The sequence below is a fragment of the Trichomycterus rosablanca genome, chromosome 7 (assembly GCF_030014385.1).
Source record: "Trichomycterus rosablanca isolate fTriRos1 chromosome 7, fTriRos1.hap1, whole genome shotgun sequence".
NCBI classification, from domain to species: Eukaryota; Metazoa; Chordata; class Actinopteri; order Siluriformes; family Trichomycteridae; genus Trichomycterus; species Trichomycterus rosablanca.
Window position 1 is genome coordinate 12,266,470 of NC_085994.1, and position 20,542 is coordinate 12,287,011.

The 20,542-nt window shown below is 36.9% G+C and overlaps 2 protein-coding genes across 3 annotated transcripts; both read left to right on the forward strand.

Moving 5' to 3' along the window:
* Nucleotides 1–5,041: 5,041 nt before the first annotated feature.
* Nucleotides 5,042–10,579, forward strand: zgc:112962 (uncharacterized protein LOC548348 homolog). 2 transcript variants are annotated; one of them, XM_062998997.1, is made up of 7 exons: nt 5,042–5,919; nt 6,529–6,568; nt 7,108–7,164; nt 7,614–7,673; nt 7,856–7,927; nt 9,039–9,296; nt 9,403–10,579. In XM_062998997.1, the coding sequence occupies exons 1-7, from the start codon at nt 5,917–5,919 to the stop codon at nt 10,167–10,169; spliced, it is 1,257 nt and encodes a 418-aa protein (XP_062855067.1). In that variant the 5' UTR covers nt 5,042–5,916; the 3' UTR covers nt 10,170–10,579. The 2 variants fall into 2 exon arrangements, with proteins under 2 accessions (XP_062855067.1, XP_062855068.1); XM_062998998.1 differs by lacking the exon at nt 7,614–7,673 and having other exon boundaries at nt 5,043–5,919.
* Nucleotides 10,580–11,895: 1,316 nt separating this feature from the next.
* LOC134317689 (torsin-1A-interacting protein 2-like) lies at nt 11,896–20,134 on the forward strand. The gene is made up of 8 exons (XM_062998413.1): nt 11,896–12,073; nt 12,406–12,516; nt 15,622–15,777; nt 15,866–16,045; nt 16,152–16,256; nt 17,810–17,935; nt 18,035–18,085; nt 18,164–20,134. Exons 1-8 carry the CDS (start codon nt 12,013–12,015, stop codon nt 18,952–18,954), a joined length of 1,581 nt encoding a protein of 526 aa, XP_062854483.1. The 5' UTR covers nt 11,896–12,012; the 3' UTR covers nt 18,955–20,134.
* The last annotated feature ends 408 nt before the right edge of the window (nt 20,135–20,542 follow it).

Genomic DNA, 20,542 nt, shown 5'->3' on the forward strand with positions numbered 1-20,542 from the left:
CACCCATTTTAAGGACATTTCTTTTTCGACATAGGGCAACATGATCTCAAGTATTCTGATATATTTAAACTAATCCATGATCCCTCGTATGTGATAAATAGGTGTAACACCACGGTATAAAAAACATCCCCATATCATCATTTTGTACCACCATGCTTTACTGTCTTCATACTGTGTACTTTGGCTTGAATTCAGTGCTCGGGGGTCGTCTGACATACTGTCTACGGCCACTAGACCCAAAAAGAACAATTTTGCTTTCACCAGTCCACAAAATGTGGAGCAATTTCTCTTTGGACCAGTCAATTGCTCCTTGGCAAATTTGAACCCATTCAGGACATGGAGTTCTTGCTGGTAAATTGGCTTCACTTAATCATCTTCTGTGCTCACTGGTAACTTAAGATGTTCCTTGATCTTTCTGGAGGTGATTATTGGCTGAGTATTTGCCATTTTGGCTATTCTTTGATCCTTTTGAACAGTAGTTCCACGCTTCCTTCCGCATCTTTCAGGTTTTGGTTGTCACTTCAAGGCGTTTGAGATCATTTTAGCTGAGCAGCCTATAATTTGCTGCACTTCTCTGTATGTTTTTCCCTCTACAATCAACTTTTTAATCATCAGAACAATGTCTGGAACAACCCATTTTACCCAGTATTCAAAAGAAAATGTGCTATAACCAACCTGTGCAACATTTGCCACTCTCCTACCTTAAATAAGGGCCAAAATTGACACCCGTTCTTCTGCAGAATGAATGACTTCACCAATCGGCATGCATGTCCTAATTGTTGGGTTTGTTTTGTTTTCATTACTCTACTACAATTTCAAGTAATTTTTTTTGCTATGCAGAAATATCACTTCTACTAAAAACAGTGATTTATCAGGTTAATGACGTTGGATTGCTATTTTTTTTAACACCACTGTAAATCAACTGTTGTGGGGTGAAAGGCCGAGCAGTAGAGGTTTCCACCTCACACCATCTATTGTGACATTAGCACTTTGGTCAACAGAGTAGGTTGTTCATTGCGTAAGTGTATATAACAAAATGCTGTAACAATGTCTATGCAACAACCTTTGTACCAGTGGTTTTAGGACAATATCGAACAAAACAACATTGATAGTTTTTATTAATTTAATGTTCATAATATCACAATCATGTAACTAACATATAACACTTCATTATTTCTGTAATTAACTTTTAAAATGGTTGAAAAGGGCTGCTTTATAAAGACATTTACCTTTAGTGAGGTGAGATAATATAAGATTCACAATTTGAAGAATTGATAAACTGACGAATTGATGAAATACATTTGTTTATGTACTGTATTTAAGCCTATTATCACTTTTTTCATTCTCTTTTGCTTTTTTAAGCATATTTTTTATTTTAATAACATCATTTGGGGGCTCATAATTTTATAAAATTATAGAACAATAATTAAAATATTACAATTATTATTATAAGGAGGGACAGAGTAAGTATTGTAAGTATTATTATTATTATGAGCCAGAGGAGAGGAAGGCCAAAGAGAAGATTAATGGATGCAATGAGGAAGGACATGCAGGTGATTGTGGAGAACGTTCAGGACAGGGAAGGATGGACATGAATGATCACCTGTGCCTTCAACTCAATTCAGACTCCTGGTGACCATAAGGATTGAGTTTCTCCAGAATTACTTAATAATAATAATAATACATTTTATTTATATAGCGCTTTTCAAGATACTCAAAGACGCTTTACATAAGACAAATAATCAAAACAAATACGTACATACACCATACAAATCATAGTACAAAATCAAAATAGTACATCAACATCAAGAATAATTAAGATAAAAACAAAGAGAGCAGCATAAGACAGTTCATTAAAAATTAGCTAAATTATGAGAGAGAACAACAAATATAGAACAATTTCTTAAAATTAGACAGAAACAGGACAGATTTACATGCAATCAGGAAACTGAAAACTTTACAAGTTTTAGGATCTAGGACTTCACATTTCTGTCGTGATCTAAGTATAAAAACTATTAAAAAGAATAGCAAAAATAAAAGCATTTATTTCGTGTTGTTACAAGTTAAATGCCATATTGAATAGATGAGTTTTGAGAAGTGACTTGAATTTGGACAGGTCAGGACAATCTCGTAGGTGTTTGGGGAGAGCATTCCATAAAGATGGAGCAGCTATGGAAAAGGCCCTGTCACCCCAGGTCCGGTGCTTGGTCCTAGAGGGTATGGACAGTAGGTTAGCCTCAGAAGAGCGAAGGCTACGGGAGGGAATGTGCTGATGGAGCAGGTCGGTGAGGTAGGATGGGGCCTGATTATGGAGAGCTTTGTGAGTGAATAGAAGAATTTTGAATTGAATGCGTTGAGCAACGGGAAGCCAATGAAGTTTTTGTAGAACAGGTGTAATATGATCACGGGAGCGAGTATGAGTAAGGAGGCGAGCAGCTGAATTCTGGATATACTGAAGTTTTTTTAGGATTTTGTTAGATGTACCATAAAGGATGCTATTGCAATAATCAATTCTGGATGTAATAAAAGCATGAATCAAGGTTTCGGCGGCAGAAAAGGAGAGTGATGGACGTAGACGTGCTATGTTTTTTAGATGAAAGAAAGCAGTTTTGGTGATGTGATTTACATGGCGGTCAAAAGAGAGGTTGCTATCAAAAATTACACCAAGATTTCGGATGTTAGAAGACGGAGACAAAGTGTCATTATCAATGGTAATTTGAAAATTTTTTGTGGTTTTTGCCAGGGATGTAGGACCTACAATGATCATATCTGATTTTTCACAGTTTAATTTGAGGAAATTAGCTTTCATCCACAATTTCATTTCAGTGATGCAATTTGTCAGAGTGGAGTGAAGTTCAGTATTAATGGATTTGGAGGAGATGTAAAGCTGAATATCATCAGCATAGCAGTGGAAATGTAAACCATGCCGACGTATGATGTCACCAAGGGGGAGCATATAAAGAATAAACAAAAGGGGACCTAACACTGAGCCTTGGGGAACGCCTTGGGACAGTGGAGCAATGGCAGAACTACAATTGTTGATATTAACAAACTGTTGTCTGTTTACGAGATATGACCTTAACCACAAAAGGGCAGTACCAGTGATGTTGACAGAGGATTCAAGGCGGGACAGAAGAATGGAGTGATTAATGGTGTCAAAAGCTGCAGTAAGATCAAGGAGGACGAGAATATTAATTTGTCCAGAGTCTGAGGAAAGAAGAAGGTCATTTGTGACTTTGAGGAGGGCTGACTCAGTGCTGTGCTGGGGGCGGAAACCAGACTGAAATGATTCAAATAGATTATTGGAATTTAGGTGATCTTTGAGCTGTGAGGCAACAACACGTTCCAGTATTTTCGACAGAAATGGAAGATTGGAAATGGGCCGAAAGTTACTCATAATGTTAGAGTCAAGTCCAGGTTTTTTAAGTATGGGAGTAACAGCAGCCAATTTGAGTGATTGAGGGACTGAGCCAGAACTAAGAGAGGAATTGATTATCTCTGTGATAAGTGATGAGATAACTGGAAAACAACCCTTAACAAGTTTTGATGGAGCAGGATCCAAAACACAAGTGGAGCTTCGCATCCCTGTTAAGATCTCAGATAGGTCCAAAAGAGACACAGGTGAGAACTGAGACAGAGGCTGGGTAATAAATTGAGATGAGATAGGCGGAGAAACAGAGATGACAGGGGAAACTGTCAGAAAATTGTGGATATTCTCAACTTTTGTTTGAAAAAATGAGAGGTAAGAGTTACACTTGTCAACTGTAAAGGAATTGGTAGTATTGTCAACTGGTTTGAGAAGTTTATTTATTGTGGAAAAGAGAGTCTTAGGATTTGTTGATCCAGCATGTATGAGTTCGGAATAGTAAGTGGATCGGGCTGCCGTAAGAGCGTCTTTGTAATGTTGAAGATAATCAGAATAAATCTGATAATGTACTGTTAGACCGGTTTTCTTATAAAGTCTTTCAAGCTGGCGTTTACGGGATTTCATTTGGTGAAGCTCAATTGTGTACCATGGTGCGGAATGACTAAATGAAACAAATTTGGTTCTCAAAGGAGCCAGCTCATCAAGACATGAGGCGAGTATGTCATTATAGTAATCGACAAGGTCAGATGAATTACTAGACAGTACAGGACAGACAGACATCTTTTTAACAAGAGAATCTGAGAAAGCAGAGGGAGAGATATATTGAAGATTCCTGAAGGATATTTTACGTTTAGCTCTAGTGATGGGCCTAGTGACCTCAATGTCCATGATGATTGTCAAATGATCAGAGACAGTAAGGTCATGGCTGGACGGCTGATGAACTAGGACACCAGTAGAGCAGACAAGGTCAAGAGTATGACCTTTTTTATGAGTTGGAAAATGTATATGTTGTGTGAAATTAAAACACTGTAACAATTCCAAAAATTCCCTGGCAAATTTACAGTTGTTGTCATCAATATGGATGTTAAAATCACCCATAAGCAGTACAGAGGATGAGAGGGCACTAAGCTGGGTTAAAAAATCTGAAAAATCAGAGAGAAAGGAAGCGTTTGGCTTTGGCGGACGATAAACTACAGCAGTGACCAGAGGAGTAGGCCCTGACAACTTGAAAGCCAGGTGTTCAAAAGAAAGAGCAGCAGGAAAAGACAAAGTGGTTATTTTAATATCATCCCTATAGACTGCAGCAACACCACCACCTCGCCCTTCCATACGAGGTTCATCAATATACGAGTATCCCATTGGCGTGGTCTGATTTAACGTAAAATAATCCAAGGGTTTATGCCAAGTTTCAGTGAGACAGAAAAAGTCTAGTTCACTGTCAGATATAAATTCACTGAGTACAGTACTTTTTGTGTTGAGTGAACGAACATTAAGCAATGCCATTTTCAAGTGGTATTGTTGTGTAGTTGGCTGTGAGGAACGAGGAAGAGAACGGAGATTTGCTAAGTCCACTCCGCGTTTCCTATCCCACTCCGTGGACAGCGTTGTCATGGAGACTACACCGCTACTGGTGTGCAAGGCAGCAGCGCTCTGATGACGTGTTTGCGGAGCGACAGTGCGCACGGCTGACCAGAAGGATGGAATAGCGTTACCGTTTCGAAGATAAACAAGCTTTCTCCGGGAGCCCCTGTGAATATAACGAGGCCGGCGAAGGAGTCCAAGCTGTTTGATGACTGAAATACACGATGGAGTAGTGCAGTTGTTGAACTTCCTCAGCTGGTCAACGGAATAGTTCAACATCGTGCCGATCCCAGGAAAACTCACCCACCGTTCACCACCGGCCGCAGACGCGATGTAGAGTAGAAAGAACAAAAAGTATCAAAAGCACAAATAAAAGTATCAAAAGTAACATAAAAGAAATAGATCCACAAGGTGTGTAAAAAGATGAAAACGAAAAACGATAAAAATACAATAAAATACGGTAAAATACGGTAACGGTAGCGGCAGCCAAATGCGCCAGCGTCCACCATCACCATGGCAACTCGAAGTAAGTGAGTACTTGTCTTGTGTTTGGGTCATTTGGGCTTCATAATGGCTCATTCATTGTTCCTCCACATTTCTAAACATGAAAACCAATTTAAAAATGTGGTCACCTTAATCCATGCACAGCCAGTGTTACGTGTACCCCCAAACTGAGAAGCACTGCTCTACAAACTCTTTTCAGCTGGCACACACTAAACCTCACTGAAGTATAAAACTGAATAAATACTGACAATAAAGAACCCCCATAATAAGTTCCACTTATTTGAAAAACATAGATATTGGCACGTTGGATCGGTTTGAATGACTGAAACATTTTAATGTAATGGTAATGCTACCATATTCGCCCCGTCTACACCATACCGGATGACGTCACTGCCTGTCCCTCTTCCTGTAAGGTAAAAGCGAAAGTAAACCTGGCTAAGCTCAATATCGTGAAGGAAAAGACAATGGTAAGTAGAAAATTTAATTATTAATAAAATGTATTTAAAATTTCATTTTTTAGATGAGGTAAGATAAGATATGTATGAACGAGACTGAACAAAACTACTTTAGCTGTCATGTCAACTTGCTAATGCTGTTAGCTGTAATGTAGCTTAGCAAAGTTTTGTTTACGTTTTTGATATCAGCTTAAGCAAATAAATAAATAATAAAATATGTGCTAAAATGTGCCTTATGTGCTAAAATGTGCCTTATGTGCTAAAATTCCATAGAACAAAGGTTTGTATCTAGTTTAGTACTGTGGTCTAAATGTAGTTCGCTAAGCTACAAGTTTCTTTACGAAAATAAAGCTTCCCAACACCAACTGTCTCTTCAGAAATGTAGTTGTCTAAGCTTCAATCTGCTCAGTAAATTCAGCGTAAGCACATAGAAACTTTATTATTGTTATGTAGTTATTGTAGTGCTATTTATTTGTTCATTGCTGTCATTAATTGCAGCATAGTTATAATGTAAATAAGCCCTAACATTGATAACATTGTTGTTACTTTATTTATTTTTCAAGTGCAGATCAAATAAATCAGCTGTTGAGGTTTACACACTAATTTAACTACTCTTTTTAGGCAGCTGGACGCATCATGGAAGTAAATGGTGATAATTATGGTAATACCCATCATTTTTACCTTCCATACCACTCAACTTTACTCTTTAATTTATGATGTGTGTTTTTCGTCTAGCATATATTTTTTACATGCCATATTGGGAACATTTTTGATGCTTAATTGTCAAACTGCTGTCTGTTTACATCAACAGCTATAAAAGATATTCAAAAACAGCAAAGAAAATATGAATTAAAAAATAGTGTGTACATCAACGTATTTGAGTCTGACTTTGTGGATTAAATTCACATTGCAGATTATATTAATGGGAGCTTGTAATGATTTATATTCTCGCACACAAATGTATTTCCTACAAGGCTGTTTTTTCTATGCACAGTTATCGGAGGTTGACCTAACAATCAGTGTACTGATCAAATACTAAGTATCAGTATCATGTTGTGTTTGAGAAAAATTGGAAATATTAGATTAAAACTATTTTCCAAATAATTTGTTGATGCAGTTATGCTGTGAACATGAAAGATTTACTTACATAACACATAAAAATCTGCAATGATTCTTTAATTTTTTCAACCCTTAATATAGGTGAAGATACTAACCAGCCTGATGTAACTCTATGCCCTCCTCTAAAGAAAAACAATGGTAACTATCATATTTAATAAAGTATGTTATTAGATAAATATTACAACTATTTTACAGTTTTGTGTAGTTAGAGCTATCGGCAGTTGTTATGTTTGTTTTGTCCTAGATTCAAAAACAGCAAAGAAAATATGAATTCAAAAATAGTGTGTACATCAACATATTTGAGTCTGACTTTGTGGATTAAATTCACATTGCAGATTATATTTATGGGAGCTTGTAATGATTTATATTCTCGCACACAAATGTATTTCCTACAAGGCTGTTTTTTCTATGCACAGTTATCGGAGGTTGACCTAACAATCAGTGTACTGATCAAATACTAAGTATCAGTATCATGTTGTGTTTGAGAAAAATTAGAAATATTTGATTAGAAATATTTTCCAAATAATTTGCTGATGCAATTATGCTGTGAACATGAAAGATTTACTTACATAACACCCTTAATATAGGTGAAGATACTAACCAGCCTGATGGCATCGCAACTGCGTGCTCTCTAGAGAAAAACAAATGTAACTATCATATTTAATAAAGTATGTTATCAGATAAATATTAAAACTATGTTACAGTTTTGTATAGTTAGAGCTTATCAGAAGTCCTTATGTTTGTTTTGTCCCATCTTCCATTACACCTCTATCAGTAAAATCAAATTGTTGTGCATTTACCTTAACATTTTTTCATTGTACTCCCAAAGGCAAGGATAAAATCAATATGGATGCAGAAAAGCTTCCTGGGAGTAGCCCAAAAGCAAGGAAGGGGACAAAAGGTATAATTTGTTTACACTATATTATTTAACATTTTAAAAGATTAAGAATGTAAATACTGTCAACTTTTACATTTGAACCCCAGGTAATTACTGTCTTACCTGTATGGGTCATGTCTTGACTTTGTGTCATTTGCACATGAAGGCCTGATTCGGTTATAACCATTTCACATGTAAAAGACCTGTTAGCAGAGTTGGGGCAATAATTAAAAAAAAATATATATATATAGTACTATTTATCTTTTTATTTTTTTATTTTATTTTATTTTTTTGATAAAAATTTATCAAATGTTGCAAACACAATTAAAGCAAGGAGAAAAAGCACACTTAAACTTTGGGCTGGGAAAAATGAGAATCAGGTGTTTTTAAAATAAAAACAAAAAGTTTTTAAAGCATTGCTCAATAAGCAGGTGAATTGGTAAGAGGTAAGAGTATCATGATTTGATAAAAATAGAGGCTCCGAATAAGGCTCAGTCTCTGCAAGCAAAAAAAGAATGGTGGCTCACTACTCTGTGCCAAACTTTGTGAGAAAATTGTCAATCAGTTCAAAAATAATATTTCAAAATGCAATATTGCAAATAATTTAGGTCTTTTACCATCTACCGTACATAATATTGTGAAATAATTTGAGCCTTCAGGCAGTATTACATGACAAACCGTCATGCTACTGTAATAAAAATAGCCACATAGAATCATAGAGTACATAGAGTACTTCAAAAAACTGTTGTCACTTCACTTTTAACACACAGATCTGCCACTGCATCAATAAATAGTGAAATAGTAGTGGATTCCACTTTTGATTTACAGCAAATTACAAAATGTCCCAACTCGACCTTGATCAAAATATGAATTTATCTGCTACTTGCACCCATCTGGACTAGCACCCATCCTCTTCTACATGTGTGAAGTTTCTTGTAGCATCTTAACAACAGTCAGTGGCAGATTTTCACAGAGAGCCGTATCACCCTATCTCTTGTTTGTCAGTTCAGGGTAAATACAAGGTAAAGTTGCATGTGTGAAAGAGGTTATTGCTTAATTAAAGACTTCATGCATGAAAAGGTGATAGTTTTCATTTACATGAATAATTAAGACTCTTTTTTGGGAATTTCTACAGCACATCTTGGTGAAGGTGAAGATCACATATATAAACAAATAGAGAAAAGCCAAGAGTCTGGTGATAAAATGGAAAATATCATGAACTCAAATGAGGACAAAGAAGCAGAGAAGAAAGACTCCATTAGTAAATCAGAGAGTCCAGCTTCTGGTGATAAGAGGCAGAAGTGCTGTGACCCCGGTTCTGAAACAGAGAAAGTCTCCAGTCAAAAAACAGAGGAAGGCCCAGTGTCTGGTACATATCAAGATCTGATCATAGGTATGTATTGGTTTTAGAATTGTTGCATACTATTACTAGAAATACATGGCAAAATAATATATATAAATATAAAAAAAATAATACAGGGATTTTTTTCTTTACACAGGTATACACTATATTGTTCCCGCAATATTTGCTATAATAATTGCTTTGGTATGTTATTATGTGTGCACCAAGTCACCTTCTTTGCAAAAAGATTATAACCTGCTGCAAGTATTTAGTCATAAAATGGAAAAGGTTCAATCCAGCTTTCCCAGCCAACGACATGAGCTCTGGAAGAGAACCAATATTCATCTTAAGCGGCACCTTAATTTAACCAATCCACTGGAGCCAGTGAGCCTCATCCTTACCTCGGGTCAGGGTGCTGAGAAGACTCTGGGCTGTCTGGCTCAGAATTTAGCAACAGTGTTTTCTGCTGCTCTCAACTCCTCAGTCCTGGGCATTGATGGAAACAGCAAAACAGCACAAGACAGTGATCAGGTGAAGCTGAGTGTTGATGATGAATTGAAAAAGGCATTTGAGGGTGAAGTACGAGCTGCTGTTATTAACCATTTTGAAGAGTTTCCTCCTGGATCCACACTTATCTTCTACCGCTACTGTGATCATGAAAACGCTGCCTATAAGAAAGTCTTCCTTGTTTTTACTGTGATGCTCCCTGTGACTGAAGTCAACTCAGAACTTAGTCTACGTGAAGTGGAGGAGCAGGTACAAGAATATTTAAAGGAAAGGTTTGTCTCCTCTGCCAGGACAGCCACATTTAATGACATGGATGTGGACAAGCTAAGTGGGCTATGGAGTAGAATCTCACATCTCATTTTGCCAGTGGCAGCAGAGCAGAACATTGAACAGAAAGGCTGTATGAACTTGAAATGAACTTGAGGCTGTATATTATAGTTCTTCTTACAGGGATCATCACTAACTGACAGTTTCCACTTGGGAGCTACATCTCAAAATGCTTTTACATAAGCATATTTAATAATGTGTGGAAACACAATGCTGTAGATGCACATTATTCACTGAAAATGGTGTAGTCAGTCTTTAATCATATCATGATGTAGATTAAGGTGGTGGTATGATACAGTACATTTGAAATGAAGGGAATTATAATTTTATATTTAAACCACTGCCTGTTTAAAAAATACCTATTTATTGGTTTATTTTTAAATGATTTTAAAGGTTGATTACGCATTGCATAATTTTCTGTTACTTTCTTAAAATTGTCTGTAGCCTTGCTGATTTTACACATCTGTGCCTTTTAGTCTTAAATAAAAAAGGAAAACAAAGGTGTGTGTTTATTTGGACTATTAAATTCTATTCTGTGTAATAACATTAGTGGAGGGCGGCACGGTGGCTCAGTGGGTGCCATAGGCCTCACAGCTGGGTTCGATTTCCAGGTGACCTCTGACTTGATGGTCACTTGATGGATTTTAAACACCCGATAGCTTCCTCTTTCTGCCAGGTGTTATAATAAAATACCTATTAATCTACTTTATATAAAATAAGTTCTATATAAAATACGTATTTATTTTATGTATACAATATTTTTTATGTAAACGCTCTTCTTCTTCTTTCGGATTAATGGCGTTTGGGTTGGCAGACCAACTTCAGGTGCATTACCGCCACCTACTGCACTGGGGTGCGAAGCGAGACTTCAAGCTAGTGATCTGTTTAATAACCCTAAATGAATTGGTACATCCCCATGTTCTTTAGAAACAGAATAATTTGTTTATGTATCAGACTCATCCCTGTCCCTTGAGTCAGTAACCCCTTTAAAGAAAATTCCTTGAGACTCTTAAGTAAATCAAATAGGTGTCTTTGTATAGCATGTTCCTCACAATAAAGAAGTACATGCTCTGGAGTCTCCCTATTCATGCAATAACTACAAAGCCCTGTGTCGTGTTTCTGAATGAGATGTAGTGATACATTCAATAAGGTGTGACCTATTCGTAGCCTAGTCAGAACCACTTCTTGTCTCCGTCCGTATCCCTCTCTTGTACCTGAACTTATCCTAGGCTGGATATTGTACAGATCTCGGCCCTTTTTTTTGTTCCCACTCACTGTGCCATTTGTCTGTTTTGAACATGCCTCTTAATGAGTACTTTCACCTCTGCCTTACTGAGAGGAATTGCCATTTCACATCCGGATCTTTTTAAACATTGTTTCGCTATCCTATTAGCTGTTTCATTTCCATCTACTCCCACATGTGCTGGAACCCAAAGGAATTTCACACTTATGCATTGCATTTGAAGCTTAAACAATGCCTGATATATTTCTAATATTAGATTCAGGCTGCAAGACGACTGCCCAGTTCGGAGACTAACGAGGGCAGCTAACGAGTCTGAACAGATTACTAAGTGCATAGGGCACACATCCTCAGCCCATTGCAATGCCAACAGAACTGCCACAAGTTCAGTGGCAAACACTGAAATATTATTTGATATATATTGACCTGGAATTCAGGAATGAAAACTGCTGCTATGTAAACGCTCTGCTTCGTGACTTTTCTCTTTAACACTCAGGTAAGAAATGTGGAACAGCGGCCTCTACAGTCAGAGAGTTCAGTCACAGATTTTGACGGTAACGGATTTCAGTGTAACAGCGGAAAAGCTTCGTGCTCACGCAAAAGCCTTCCTCGGAAATCACCTCTTAGCTGGTTTTGCTGTGGTGGTGATGGTGTCAAAGTTACATTAAAGTGGTCGTTTCCAGTCTAACACAAATGGATTTAACCAAGAACGATGTGGGATCGAACAGAAGCAACATGCAGTTGCGAAATCGAAGTTTGTTTATGCTTATTTCTTTAGCCGTTTCCTAGCTTAACAACAGTGTGTGAACGAGTTTGAACTTAATGTCGGGTTTTAAAATAGTAAATCACTGCTTGTGTAATAGCAGGTTGGTTTGATGTGTGAAAAAAGAAATAGTCCTCATAGATGTAACACTAGGTTTAACTGCCTGTGAATAGTCTGAATGAGCTTGGTGAAGCTAACTACCTAACAAAGTTACTTTCGATTTGTACTGGCGCCATTTGCTGCAGTGACTAACTAAAGGCTCTAGCAGAAATTGTTGATTGAATTAAATATACAAGTACAGTGATTAAATCATTACATTTTAGGAATCTTTAAAGATGTAAAACAGAGATCTGCACTAAAGAGGAAGAAAGACACCCAGCCCACAGCTGTTAACGGCTCTGAGGAACCACACAGTCCATCAGCTAAAGATGAAGGTAAGTTTCCTCCTCTGGTGCCCCAATCAAAATAACAGGTACTTAAATGTTTTCTATAGTCCTCATGTGTCCTAAAACTGAAAATTATATTTCAAAAACTTAATTCTTAAGTTTAAGTACAGCATAATTATTGTGGTCATTGTTAACTGGTTCTATGTTGACAAGGTTATTAATGACAAAATAACAAATTTTCTTTACAAATATTATTTTTCCTCCAGTGTCCAACTCTCTATTATGCCATTTGGTTTGCCATTATGCCCATTATCTTTTAATCCTAAAGAAAAAATAAAACCTCCCAAAAACCCCAACCAAACGTGTTGATGACCGCAGTAAAGAAAGACTTTTGAAGTGCCTTGGTTCATATTCAGTTTTTTAGCTTTTGCAAATGATTGTAAAATAGTTTAAAAACAGCTGTTTAAACAATGTGATCAAAGTAAGTCATAAAATCATATTAAGAAAGAAGAAACAGCATATAATAAAACTAAAAAATGTGAATTCAGGCTGGCTTGTTAGGTTGTTGGTTTTGATCCATTAGAATGACTTTTTATTGATTTATCAGTGACCCTTTTTTCTAAAGGGAACAAGTGCACCCAAACCAATAAAATGCCTCTCACTAGTACAGTCATTTAGGTAAAACAGATGTACTTGTATAGATTGTTTTTGTTTTAAAAGGATAACTTAGCTGATAAAAATATAATATAATACAGTTCATTAAAATTAGCTGAATGATTTGACAGATATCTAATCATTAATTGTTTCTGCAAATACAGCCGACCCCTTTTGTGCACCTTTTGTCAGTCTTTGGTGGCCAGTGCTTTTTTTCTTTGGAGTGGTTTGCTGGGGTGAGAGTGCTCGAACAACAGACACAAACAGAATTAACAAACTTATCAAGAAGGCCAGCTCCATAGTTGGGTCTGAACAGAACTCAGCAGGTAGCAGAGTTAAGCTTAACTCGGTAGTCACAAACCATTCACACCCACTTCATGCCCTGGAGAGAGCACCTTCAGTCACAGACTGATTCCACCTAAGAACAGGACTAAACACTACAGCTGCAATTAGAATTTTCAATAATTCATAATAAGTTATAGTAAATGCATACCATTATTGTATGTAGAGATGGGACGATCGGGGTTTTTGGCACCGATTCCGATCTCCGATCTCCTTTCAGGGACATCTGCCGATAGCCGGGGGGGGGGGGGGGGGGGGGGGGGGGCTTAAAAAGAGCCTCACAGTGAAGATAAACCAGAGCAGCGCACGCGCGTGTGTGTGTGTGTGTGTGCCCTTAGAAGAGACGCTTTGTTCACTGTATCGCTATAAGTGATTCATTGATTCACGAGTCATTTTTCGCCAAGCGTAAGTTTCTCTTCTCAGTCATCTCTCCGTGTTTACTGTTATTAATTAAATGTCGTGGTTTTAAATAAACACCAACTACTACAGAACATTTTGTGTGACTCTCTTACATTAAAAAGCTTCATTAAAAAGCTTAATTAAACTGCTATTACCACAGATCTGTAACCGAGTCAGACTCGTTCCGTCTAAGGAGCTAAAAGTTCAGCAGATGATCCTGAACTAACGAATTTGGTAATGAATAAACTTTTGCCTCTGATTGGCTCTGTAACGTTTTCTGTTCTCATCTAAATCACAAGCAAGAACCGCTTCCGATTTACCAAAGTGAACCAGGAGTTTATATAACGTGCTGATAGAATCGACTCAGATGTGACCGGGTTGAATTATCTTTTTAAAGTAAATATTACAATCAGCAAAATTACATCGTATGTATGATGCACAACGTTAATGATGTTATTTTAGGTCATGAAGAGCTTTCACGATGGTTTCTGTACGATGGTTGATGAATGGTGATGTGATGGTTGGCGCGTCGTAGCTCAAAGTCTGGATCAATCCACTGAGCTGTTAACTTAACATGATCTTTATATATCACACGATCGGATCGGCTACTTTTAGGAAATATCGCCGATCGCCGATAGCATATTTTGATTAAAAATCGGCCGATACCGATTCATAGCCGATCAATCGTCCCGTCTCTAATTGTATGCTATGCTTACACCAGCTGCTAATGTTTATGTGTACAGTGGACCCTTGGGTTACGAATGGTTTACCATACAAACATTTTGGGTTACAAGCGATCTTTTTCAACTTAACGTACGAACAAATTTCGTATTATGAACCGAAATTCACTAAACACGTGACGTCACGAACAAGTTAACCCCGACCGTCTCTCTCTCTATATATATACAGTGAGCGAACATTCGGACAGCGGACGGTGTTTTTTCAGTGTTTTCTTTATATTTTGTAAAATTAAATATTAAAATGGCTTCAGAGTAGGTGCAGAGGAAGCTCAATGCTAAGAAAATGAACAAATCTGTTACTATTTGTTGTTGTATAATTACTCCTGCCAGTAGCTGTCACTGTGCATCAGACAGAGGGGACAGTGAGTGAGAGAGAAAAAGGAAATTGCTGAGTAAAGTATTCTTTCTTTCATGCAATTACACCTACAAAATACAACACTATTGAAATAAAGAAGGAAATAATAGAGAAATATGAGAGTTAATGTTGTTTCTTGTAGATACAATTTATTTAAAAAAGGAAGGAAATGTATTATGGTGTATGGTACAGCACACGTACTGTACTGAAATGTGGTGTGTTTTATGTACAGTACTACTGTGTATTGTTGTTTATTATTGTTTATTACAGGAATGTCTATTCTATAATTTAAGATTTAAGGGAAAATACACTTGTATTTGTAACAAAAAAGACAATTTAAGAAATTAGAAATTTAGGTAAGGGGGTGGTTTGGGAGGTCTGACACGGACTAATTCTGTTCACATGATTTCTTATCGGAAAAATAGGTTTAACTAACGAACATTTTGACTTAAGAACAGCCCTTCGAAACCAATTAAATTCGTAAGGGTCTGCTGTATATAGAGATTTTTGTGTATTTTTTCTTTAGCTTGTTTTGAATAATAAAGTATCTATCTATCTGTCAATTATATATCTGTCTGTATGTCTATCTATCTATCCATCTATCTACTGATCTACAAAAGGCAGTTATAAAAGGAGTGCATGTTACAATTATTTTGTTTCCAGGGTCCCCTGAAAAAATCCAAAAGCTCCAGGTTGAAGACAGTTCGGGAGATGAACTTGAAAATGACAGGGTTGAAATGGATCAAATTGAAAATGAAGGACAGGACCAAGACATGGACTCAGAGGACACAAATGATAGTCATGAAGCAGTTGTGAAAAGTAAACTCTCTTATATTAAAAGTGATCAAAATTAAGTTGAAGCATCTGTAGAAGACAAACAGATTGCATTCATTTTTATGTCTTTCAGCAAAACATCTCATGGAAAAAAGTGATCTTAAAATGCAGCATGTTGGAAATCTGGAAGCTGACGAGATGAGGATGTTCTTGCCATATGTGAAGCGCATTCACGAAAAGCATCCGGGGCCAGACCCACTCCAGCTCAGAGGAGGAGGAGACCAAGCTTATAGTTCAAAAACAATATCAACAGGTTTGCAGCATTCTATTTCTGAAATATGCTTCTAGTCATTTGTATGTGTACTTTCTGTGAATGTTTCCTAAAAAATGTATTTGTGGACATTTGAATTTCCCCACAGAACTTTCCAGTATAGGTTCCAACTTTGCTAAATATAAACCTCAGGAGAACATGCAGGATGTGTTAGTGAGGAGAAGCATAAAAGAATATGGAGGAAAAGCCAAAGGTCAGTACATTACTAACTTTTACATATCATTTTGCAGCAATGTAAATTTTTCAATGCCAAATGCATGCAAACATTTTTTTTACTTTGTGGCCTTGGCTTTTTACCACATCCTTTGCTCACAGGTGCATAGCAGCAAGCAAACGTATGTAATATTCACACAAACCTTAGCAGTAGAACTTGTCCTATTAAAATGACTTAGATGAGGCACTGTTTTAGGATGCCACCTTTACAACAAGTCAATTAAAGCATTTGCTTTGTTAGACCTGTCATGTCACCTGTACATTGTTTTAAAGTTAACATGAAAAAATGTGATTTGGCTGCAAAGCCCCAAAAAAGGAGTAACAGGGTCCTATATTGCGTACCGTGTACAAGTGGTCTCTGTTGGCAATTTTCTAGAGCTGGGCCTTTTACTTTTACTAAAGGTAAATCTTTATGTGACATTTAGACAAGCATTTAAATTGTTTGCCAAATCTTTGTTGTCCTTTTCCTGTTTCAGCTTAATATGTTTAAATGCGAAAAAGGCCATTAAGAAAACGTTTTTTATAGACTTTGGTGTTAAGATTGACAACTCTGTGCTGTGCTCCAAATGCAGACTCATCCAGCACCTTAGAAATATACACCGATCAGCCATAACATTAAAACCACCTCCTTGTTTCTACACTCTCTGTCCATTTTATCAGCTCCACTTACCATATAGTAGCACTTTGTAGTTCTACAATTACTGACTGTAGTCCATCTATTTCTCTAAATAATTTTTTAGCTTACTTTCACCCTGCTCTCCAATGGTCAGGACCACCACAGAGCAAGTGTTATTTAGGTGGTGGATGATTCTCAGCACTGCAGTGACAATGACATGGTGGTGGTGTGTTAGTGTGTGTTGTGCTGGTATGAGTGGATCAGACACAGCAGCGCTGCTGGAGTTTTTAAATGCCATGTCCACTCACTGTCCACTCTATTAGACACTCCTACCTAGCTCATCTATTGTTGCTGTTTGAGTTGGTCATCTTCTAGACCTTCATCAGAGGTCATCACGCTGCCCACGGGGCACTGCTGGTTGGATGTTTTTGGTTGGTGGACTATTCTCAGTCCAGCAGTGACAGTGAGGTGTTTAAAAACTCCATCAGCGCTGCTGTGTCTTATCCACTCATACCAGCACAACACACACTAACACACCACCACCATGTCAGTGTCACTGCAGTGCTGAGAATGATCCACCACCCAAATAATACATACTCTGTGGTGGTCCTGTGGGGGTCCTGACCATTGAAGAACAGGGTGAAAGTAGGCTAAAAAGTGAGTGTAGAAACAAGGAGGTGGTTTTAATGTTATGTCTGATCAGTGCATTACAATGCTGATTGTGAGCAGTTCTCATTGCCCCGCATAAGTGACCAACTGTACTAATGCTCCTTTGGCTTAGTAGAAGCAAATCTACACAGTAATGTGTTCAAAGGTGACTTATCCCTTGATGTGTGTATGAAGTTAATAATAAACTAACTTTAACTAACTCTTATACATAAATCATGTTATTAATGTCATTTGTTATTATACTGTAGATGTTTCCAGTGGTGAACCTCTGGAGGGTTTTTACTATCGTCCAATTGTAAAAGGCCACATAACCAGCTTCCACAAGACAAATAACATTCCTGCTGAAAATACATTTATACAGCACACAAAGAAAGGTAGCAATCTCATTGTTTTGTGATTATGATTAAGTAGAAAGCTGAAATGTATTCATATTAATTTATAAAAAATCCAATTAAAATTTTTCTTTCCTAAAGTATTAAAACAACCAGTCATCACAAAAGCAAATTCAGCATCCTCCTCAAAAGGTACTCTCTTCTTTTCAACAAACTATCTTTTTATTTGGTTTCACAATTTAGTAGTAACTAATTTTCCCCTCTCTACAGGGTATGTAAGGAGTTTATGCAGGTGGCTTCTGTGGGTTATGTTTCTGTTGGCCATACTTGCATTGGGTTTAATGGGTTATCAGAACTTTCCAGTCTCATTTATTGTAAACACAAAAACAGGAAATCTGCCCAGTGTACATTTTGGAGCCAACTTGGCTGCACTAAAGCTTATGTTCCCTAGTCAACGTCAAGAACTATGGAAGAGGACCGATATTCATGTTATGCAGCACCTTAAGATGACCAATCCAACAGAGCCAGTGAGCCTTATCCTAGCCTCAGGTCACGGGGCTAAGAAGACTCTGGGCTGTCTGGCTCAACATTTAGCAACAGCATTTTCAACCGCCCACAACTCTTCAATCCTGAGCATTGATGGAACCAGCAAAACAGCACAAGACAGTGATCAGGTGAAGCTGGACATTGATAAAGAGTTAAAAACGGCATTTGAGGGTGAAGTACGAGCTGCTGTTATTCACCATTTTGAAAAGTTTCCTCCTGGATCCACACTTATCTTCTACCGCTACTGTGATCATGAAAACGCTGCCTATAAGAAAGTCTTCCTTGTTTTTACTGTGATGCTCCCTGTGACTGAAATCAACTCAGAACTTAGTCTACGTGAAGTGGAGGAGCAGGTACAAGAATATTTAAAGGAAATGTTTGTCTCCTCTGCCAGGACAGCCACATTTAATGAGATGGATGTGGACAAGCTAAGTGGGCTATGGAGTAGAATCTCACATCTCGTTCTACCAGTGGCAGCAGAGCAGAAATTTGAACAAGATGGCTGTGAAAGCTAAGAGTTTCTGAAACTAAATAATTTTACAACATATTGAGCATCATTACTGTAATACTGAATTGATAATAATTCATTTTGAGCAGCTAATTATTTTTGTGTTGATATTTTTACTCACGTTCTTGACATCTACACCATTTTTAATATTCTTGACTGAGTCTGTAGGGCACTATGTAAAAAGTAAAGAAATTTTATTCAGGTTCAAATTGATTTCAACTTTTTGGGCACCATATTATTTGACAGGTTTTTTTTTTACATTATTTACAGTTCATTTAGATTAGGGAAGAAGTTCAATTCTGTATGTGTAGGAGCAAGAATTTTCTTACACACCTTGTGCATTATCAGTTTGTATTATTTTGTTTAATATAAAGTTGCTGGAGTTTATGTATTGTAAACACTTGCTTTGTTCTGGCTCAATGTTTTGCACTTGTCTATTGTATATTAAAATTCTAATGTTTTTTTATGTGCTTGTTGGTGTAATACATTTCTTAAGGTATTGTTTTATTCACTTCTTGTGTGCCTTTCTTGCTGCCATGACAAACTTGGGACAGTAAGGAAAATATAAATAAAATAAAAATGCAGTGTTCCTTACATTTACTTTGACTTTTATTTGATTGCAGATAGTTTGAACCCAAGATATTTCCTGTTTTGTCTTCTCAACTTCATTTCATTTATTAATAAACATCTATTCTTGCATTTCAGGCCTGCAACTCATTCCAAAAAAAGTTGGGACGGAGGCAATTTAGGGCTAGTAATGAGGTGAAAAATTGCACATATTACAAAGGCATTGCTGCGGAAGAAGAGGGTACATGTACTGGACTGGCCTGCCTGCAGTCCTGACCTGTCCCCAATAGAGAATGTGTGAAAAAGTTTAAAACGAAAAAAGCGACGACGACCCCATACTGTCACACATCTTAAAACGTTTTTGCAGGGAGAATGAGCTGAAAAATAAAAGCTGAAACAATAAATCATTTGATATCCTCAGTGCCAAAATGTCTTTTAACTGTGGTGAAAAGGAATGGCAACATTACAAAGTGGTAAATGCTTTACTGTCCCAACTTTTTTTGGAATGTGTTTTTTTCCTGAAATGCAGGAATGGATGTTTATTAATAAATGAAATGAAGCAGATAAAACATGAAATATATCAGGTTCAGGTTCTGCAATTAAATAAAAGTCAAAGTAAATGTAAGAAACTCTGTGTTTTTTATTATATCTGATTTGGGGTTGTGTTAAAATGTGTATTTTTCACTGGAGTGAACACGTACAAACTTCATTTACATAAAATCTAGTAAAATGCAATAAAAACAAGAACTATTAATTGTGTGCCACACAGGTGTATTACAGACAAGGAAAAAATTACAGTACTTTGAGGATTAAAATATGATTAAAAACTGATTTGTTTTACAGCTTTTTCTTGTCTGATGTCTGACAAACCCATGATATCATCTTAAACATTTGATACCCATGTTTCTTTAATTATTTTATAATTCTTAAATAATAATAACAGTAAAGGACCTGTATTATCTTTTTCTAACACAGGTGGACTCTCTTTATGATGGACAAATCATTTATTAGTTAATATTTTCTTGTAT

Bases quoted from the DNA above. Each gene is read 5' to 3' on its own strand.
- zgc:112962 (XM_062998997.1), top strand. The intron at 6,569-7,107 runs GTAATACCCATC...CCCTTAATATAG, and splicing joins AGTAAATGGTGATAATTATG to GTGAAGATACTAACCAGCCT. The intron at 7,674-7,855 runs GTAACTATCATA...GTACTCCCAAAG, and splicing joins CTCTCTAGAGAAAAACAAAT to GCAAGGATAAAATCAATATG.
- LOC134317689 (XM_062998413.1), top strand. From the start codon at position 12,013: ATGGATTTAACCAAGAACGATGTGGGATCGAACAGAAGCAACATGCAG. The intron at 15,778-15,865 runs GTAAACTCTCTT...TATGTCTTTCAG, and splicing joins TCATGAAGCAGTTGTGAAAA to CAAAACATCTCATGGAAAAA. The intron at 16,257-17,809 runs GTCAGTACATTA...ATTATACTGTAG, and splicing joins ATATGGAGGAAAAGCCAAAG to ATGTTTCCAGTGGTGAACCT.